We start from the raw sequence: 6,538 nt of genomic DNA on the forward strand, positions 1-6,538 counted from the left end.
CCATTTGCTTTCTAAATTATTTTGCAGCTATTCCTCTCCACTCCCCCAGTATGATTCAAGGTGATAACTCTGTGCTTTCTGTGAATCCTCATTTTATTTTCTTTTTTTGAACTTCTTTTCCCACAGAGTGTGTGTAGATGTTTGTAGTGCATCCAACCACATCCTCATCCCTTCCATGTATTCAACTAGAACTGCTCATTAGCTTTTAGCGTTGTGTTTTAGAGGTCATACTGTAGTTTCCATTATTAGTGCAACATTAATTTAGGTAAGCATCAGCTACTAATGTTTTTGGATAGAAAGTGCATGAAATGTTGTTGGAGTTGTTGTTACTGTTTTAAACGGTAAGTTACTAATCAGAAAGTTAAACAAGGAAATAATTCATTAATGTGCTGCTGACACTGATTGCCTTTCTCTGGGAGCAGTGTGCACAAAGGCTGATCTGCTGCAGGTTTTGTCCGTGCTGGAGGCTGCAGACACCAAAGCTGGAAGGGGCTGGCTCCTGCTCTGGGGCACAGGCTCATGTCAGGGGCTATTTACCCTTGCTGTGAGCAGTGTGCAGTAGCAATGCTAAGCTCTGGGTTGCCAAGGCTGGACTGACCTTCAAATCTACAGCCCAAACATCCCTGGTAACTCAGGGACTGATTTTTGTAGGTTTTTAGTTTTAACTTCTACTGAGTATTTGTCTTAATTACTAATTTAAGACAGTTGATTTACGTGCCTAGAGATTTTTGACAATTCACTCACACATACTTCTCATCATTTAAATAGTTTGGGTACATAAGAGACCATCTTATTTGAGTGTAAGTTTTGGCATTTTTGCATTAGATGAAAGCCCCCTTTCCATTATTAATTCTGAGGTGGCTTAACAAGCCAGTAACAGTGTACACAATAGGCAGCTCCCCAAAACATTGCTTTGTGCTGAGCCATCAGGTCAAGCCCAGCCTTGCCAAGCTCCCCAGGTGGCTCCTCCATGGAGCACTGACCAGCTGTGCCTCCCTGGAGCAGCTGCAGCTTCAGCCCTGAGGATGCTCCAGCCAGGCATCCCTCCACCCTGCACACTTCCAGTCTGAAATGGCCCCATCTCCTCTACAGACAGAAACCATGTGCATATTTAAAAGGCCAGCAAAGCATCCATAAATGCTAAGATTATAATCACTTATAGAGTATATAATTTAAAGATTGAGCATATTGGTTTTGACACAGGTTTAATATTTGTAGAAAGTGTTTGGTTAGCCAAGATCCTGTCCCGCTGAAACAATTCCTCTTGTGAGGAGCTGGGATACCCTAGTGGCAACGTTTGGATTTGTTGGAGTGTACAGTGCATTTATCTAGGAGAGAAATATGGAATGTGGATACAGTTTTTCTGTATGAAAACTACTGTGAAATATCATGCCTCAGTATTGTAAAGTGTCTGGGGCATGAGAAATTATAAATCTGGGCTAGGGTCATCTCAGAGAGCAGTTTTAGCCCCCCATCTTTACTGATGGATTTTAATTTGAAGAAAGGCAATGTAGCAATTTCTTGATCTGGAATTCAGCTGGACAACATTTCTATCCTACTTCCTGTATTTTATAGCTTGTGTCCTTACTCACCTCTCTCCTGCAGACCACTAAATACCAAATGTTGATTTCCCTCCTGCTTTTGTGCAGATTTTTCCCACCCACGTTGGCCAGACTTCTGAATGCAGCTTATTTGCAGGCCTGGCCAGTGCCTGGCAGCTGCTGCTCTTGGTGTCCAGCTGGTCTCAAAGCAAATGGGGCTGTCTTGCACAAATTCCCAGTCACACTTCAGAGCACTTGGGGGCTTTTTTTCAAGAACCATCACAATCCCCCTGGATTATTGACTTACACCCTTAGTTCAGTTTAGTGTCAGGAACCAGGAAATTGAATGGATTCACCTGTTAGTCATGTGAAGGTTTAGTTCTTAAAAGCTGGAAGTTTTGGCAACAGCCTTGAACATAGTGAAGCCACATGATAGATGTGTCAGCTATGTCAATGTCTGCCTGTCATACAGGAGGAGCAAACAAAAGCTGTACTGGCTTCAAGACTGAGCTGGTAACTTGTGTCCCTCTTGATACCAGCCTGTCATTGCATCTTCTACCTGAAGCTATTCTAATTTTAATTGTTAATTTTAATTATTCCCTTGCTAATAGAAAGGATTTTATTCAAAAATATACCACTCATCATTTACAAATATAATTTTGTACCCCTGTGTTATAAAATGGAAAATTATGCACTGGAATGACACGAGCAAGTGCAATTTTTCTTTAATGTCCCCTTTTTTGCTAATGAATTTTAATCTTCAAAGAGAAGTAATGGCATGATCCCCTCCAGGGAGCCAACAGCCTGAAGGAAGTTATGTTCTTGGTAGTCATCACTTATCTTCCCCATCAGTGGAAGCCCTTAGTAGCCTGGAGTGACTGTCACCCATGGTGCTGGCACTTGCTCTGGCAGCCATCAGGAGTATTTGCAAATGAGACAGTGAGGAGGTTTTAAAGACTGAGGTTCCAAAAATAATAAGCATTTTTGATTCTCCTTTTTCTACACTGTCTGGTTGCTTTATGCATGTGAGGCTAATTACTCTCATTTGTGGACAGTAGAGCTAACAGCAACAAAGGGATGTTTTAAAATTCTGACAAACCACTACTAATACCCTACTTGTGTACACTTTTAATCCAAATTTCTCAGTAGAACCTGGTCATTTCACCATGATGTTGCTAGAGCTTTAGCAATTCCTGCTTTTGATAACCAATAGTTAACATGTAAGTATGAGTGTTAAAAGGATCTTCATGTTCTTTTTAGTTTAGCTGGGATCGGGATGACTTTTCTAATGTTTTAAAGTCTGTGTCTGTTGACTTCTTGCTGATCTGCTTGCTTTGTGACCATTTTAATTGATGTGCTTTCTTTCTCCTGCAGTTTCCTGGTTAGTTTTATGGTGGATGCACGCGGGGGTTCGATGAGGGGCAGTCGGCACCATGGCATGAGGATAATCATCCCGCCGCGGAAGTGCACGGCGCCCACCCGCATCACCTGCCGCCTGGTGAAGAGGCACAAACTGGCCAGCCCACCACCCATGGTTGAAGGAGAAGGATTGGCAAGTCGGCTTGTAGAAATGGGGCCAGCAGGGGCACAGTTTTTAGGGTGAGTTGTTCTGTGAGTTTAATTGTTTACACTCATGTTGCACCTTTCATTCCCTCTGTCCTGTGGATCTAAGTAGTTAAACATTGACTCTACCTCATCTGAGCATGTAACAAAGGCTACTTAACTTAAAACATTAAAAAATGCCAACCTGCCATTCCTTCTGGAAAGAATCCTTGCATTTTAAGGAGAGTTTTGCCTCTTTGATGACTGCAGGAAGGAGATGAAGGTAAGGAAAGCCATGGGAAGGCCAGGTCCCACCCCCATCTACTCATGCAACCTGCCTTGGAAGTCAGGAGGAGTCACACACTGAAAACCCAGAGCCAGTTTTGACCCTCTTGCTTGTAGAGTATTTAGAGCAACAGCACTGTCACAAAGAATCGTCCTAAGGACACCCACAGGGACCCAGATATTGAGCTCTGTTCCCAGCATGTGCAGGGCTCCCTCTGGAGTTGCTGGGAGCTGCCTGTCACCGTCTTGTGGCCCAAAACCACTTGGAGTGACAAGTGACAGTAGGTGGAGCACCTACTGCAGAGTGGTGGTACAAGCAGTACCAGTGCTAGGAACTGACTATTTTTAAAGCTTACAATAGGGGAAACAATCCACTATGATGTGGCCTTTTTTTTCCTAATTATAAATTTTGTTCATTACCGTGAGTGGCACCCTGGTGTAAACTGCTGGTTCTGTCGGGAATGACAGCTTGTTCCTAATTTCCCCTTCTCGTTTCTCTTCCTGCTGCATGGATGTTATTCAGTAAACTGCATCTTCCTAAAAGTCCTCCCCCTCTAAATGAGGGTGAGAGCATGGTTAGCCGAATCCTGCAGCTTGGTCCACAAGGAACAAAATTTATTGGGTAGGATATGTACGGAAAAGATACAGAATGTCTACAGTTTTTCTTTTGTTTCCGATTTTTTTTTGTTATTCCCATTATTTTTTTTAAGTTTCCTGAAACTTTCAGTTGATTTACGTCACTGAAAGGAAATCATAGTGGCTTGATTTAATACAGCTCTGCTACTACCTTGTGCTTATAGGCATGTAAAATTCACTGCCAGCATTCTGCTTTCATAACTTCTGTGCTTTTGTAATTTTTTAAATTTGAAGTGTTTCTACTGCATTAAATACATTTTAATACACAGTGGCAGTCCTTTAAGTTCAACCCTGTGGTAGAGAAGGTATTACAGGCCTCGAGTGAGACTGTTTTGGGAAGAGCATTTGTAAAATGTGATTGCATAAAGTCTATTATTTATGAAAGATTATTTAGGAAAAAAATGTTATCAAGTGAATGAATTGATTCAGCAAGATTGGAGAAATACTAACCTTTTCAACGTTCAAGAGGCATCTTGTTAAAATAAATTTACGAAGCCAAGTATGCTACCCAAAGGAACTGCAGTGTATAGTCTAAACATGTAAGGATGTTTCCCTATGTTTTTGACTGTTGTTTTCAAGCCATATTGTGAAATTTATTGCATTAGGTTTTCAAAATATTGGTGAGTGTTTGGTGTTCCAAACCTGTTCAATACCTTCTCACTGAGTATTCTCGTTAAATGTCATGCACAAAATTGTGTGGTTTCTAAATATTTACAGAGACAGTATCTGAAATATTAGCCTGCAAAGATTGTACTGCAGTGTTAGTTTTCAGCTCGTGCTCTTTTTGAACTGGAGTGTAAATATCTTAAGCAAAGTATTTGAATTTTTGGTATTTTCTTGCTGTGCACAATGGGAGAGAGCAGCTACGTTCCTGACTTTTTGTTAAAGGACTTGAGACTAGAAAAATAGACTGGGTGTTCCTAAAAGCATCTAAAATATATATTAATTAAACTCTTTTTATCATTTTCATGGGGAAAAAAAAGACTAACTCTTCTCTCTGGGAATTTAATGTGCAAACTGGGCTTCCAGCTAGTTTGTTTTTCCCCATGATGGCTGTTGTGACTTCATGCTCAAGTGATGGATTGGTTACTGCACCCAGCACCTGGCGGGTGTACGGTACCCCAGAAGTGCTGCACACTTCTCCCATCATGCGGCGCTGCTTTTAACCAAGTTGTTACAAAGCAGTCAAACCCTTTACAACCTCTGTAGGAAAATAATGATACTGTCTATTTAAATGTCTTAAAGCTGCATAATCCATAAATGTTCACTTACTATGTGATTTCAGTCGGTTTGTCTTAGCATACCTTAAAATGCATATCCTGCCTGTGAAGTGTTTGGCAACAGTGTCTGTTATGTTGAGGAATGGCACATGAAGTGAATGGTGGTTTCTGTTGGTTGTTCATACAAGCTGTTCAGTGATGCACTTGCAGTCCTCTGTTGAAGGTACTTTGTCTGGTGACATAGGTGTATTATTAACCACCTTCTCATTCCCTTCCCTTCCCCCCAAAATGTTTGACAGTAACTAATATAAATGTGGTCATGATGTTGTTCAACCCAGAGAAATCCATTCTGAAAGGATCTAACGATTCCCCAGTGATGTCTGCTGTGCAGAGGTTGCAGCTGTGATGCTGGGCATGAGAACCAGAAAGCGGAGCTAAAGAAAAACAGTCTCTTTTATTTCACAGGAGCTGCATCCACAGAGAGCCAGGGAGAGCTTTGAAAACTCTGGGACTTAGTTTGAAGTTCAAAATCTACATAATTGCATGGTTCCTGTTGCAGTCAGTGGCTGTTGCATGCATTGGGATAGCCAGACTGCTTCTGAATTGACTTTGTCCCTTCAAACTCTCTGAGCCAGATCCAAATTTTGACTGTGCTAATGCCAGTTAAAAGTCAGCAGTGCTGCATGTGCTGGAGGCAGGTTGGATCATCTAAACCCCAGGATAAATGAACAGGGAACTCTCCTTACTAAAAGTTGTCACTATTTTTTTCATGGAGGCAGGTATTTCAAAAGATTTGCACAAAAAATGAGGTATATATTAGTATTTTCAATTTATCCATTAGTTACAGTTTAAATGATAAAGGATTGTGCAGCTTTGGCAGTTTTAAAAACATTTTTACTGTAACAGTGTTAACTATTTAAAATGACTGTAGTTTTCTTAAGGACCCATAGGAAATTAAGGGCAGTGAGGAAATATAGGGCTAAAAATAACATGATTCCTTTTTCTCTAGCCCTGTCATAGTGGAAATCCCACATTTTGGATCAATGAGAGGCAAGGAAAGAGAACTGATCGTACTCCGAAGTGAGAATGGGGAAACGTGGAAAGAGCACCAGTATGACAGCAAACATGAAGACTTAACTGAAATACTCAATGGCATGGATGAAGGTAAATATTATCTCAAAGCTTTAGCAAGCTTTGCCTTTGTGAAGGCTTGCTAACACGGGCTGACTAAAGCAAACTAAAGTAAAACAGTGCAGAGGATGTCTGACTTCAGGGAATACAGTGTGTGTTCCAGATTAAAGTGATGGAAAGAGT

General features: G+C 41.1%; 1 protein-coding gene across 32 annotated transcripts in view; it reads left to right on the forward strand.

Moving 5' to 3' along the window:
• Positions 1-6,538, forward strand: part of ANK3 (ankyrin 3, node of Ranvier (ankyrin G)) — a 258,366-nt gene that overhangs the window by 198,679 nt on the left and 53,149 nt on the right. For 15 of the 32 annotated variants that reach the window (XM_017746270.1, XM_017746277.1, XM_017746265.1 and 12 more), the window contains 3 exons: positions 28-60; positions 2,916-3,140; positions 6,234-6,388. In XM_017746270.1, coding sequence (XP_017601759.1) covers positions 28-60; positions 2,916-3,140; positions 6,234-6,388 — 413 coding nt within the window. Of the gene's footprint in view, positions 1-27; positions 61-2,915; positions 3,141-3,891; positions 3,991-6,233; positions 6,389-6,538 lie in introns of all 32 variants that reach the window. The other 17 variants (XM_017746289.1, XM_017746281.1, XM_017746288.1 and 14 more) reach the window with 2 other exon arrangements.

Source organism: Corvus brachyrhynchos, unplaced genomic scaffold, assembly GCF_000691975.1.
Source record: "Corvus brachyrhynchos isolate BGI_N302 unplaced genomic scaffold, ASM69197v1 scaffold279, whole genome shotgun sequence".
In the NCBI taxonomy this organism is placed as follows: Eukaryota; Metazoa; Chordata; class Aves; order Passeriformes; family Corvidae; genus Corvus; species Corvus brachyrhynchos.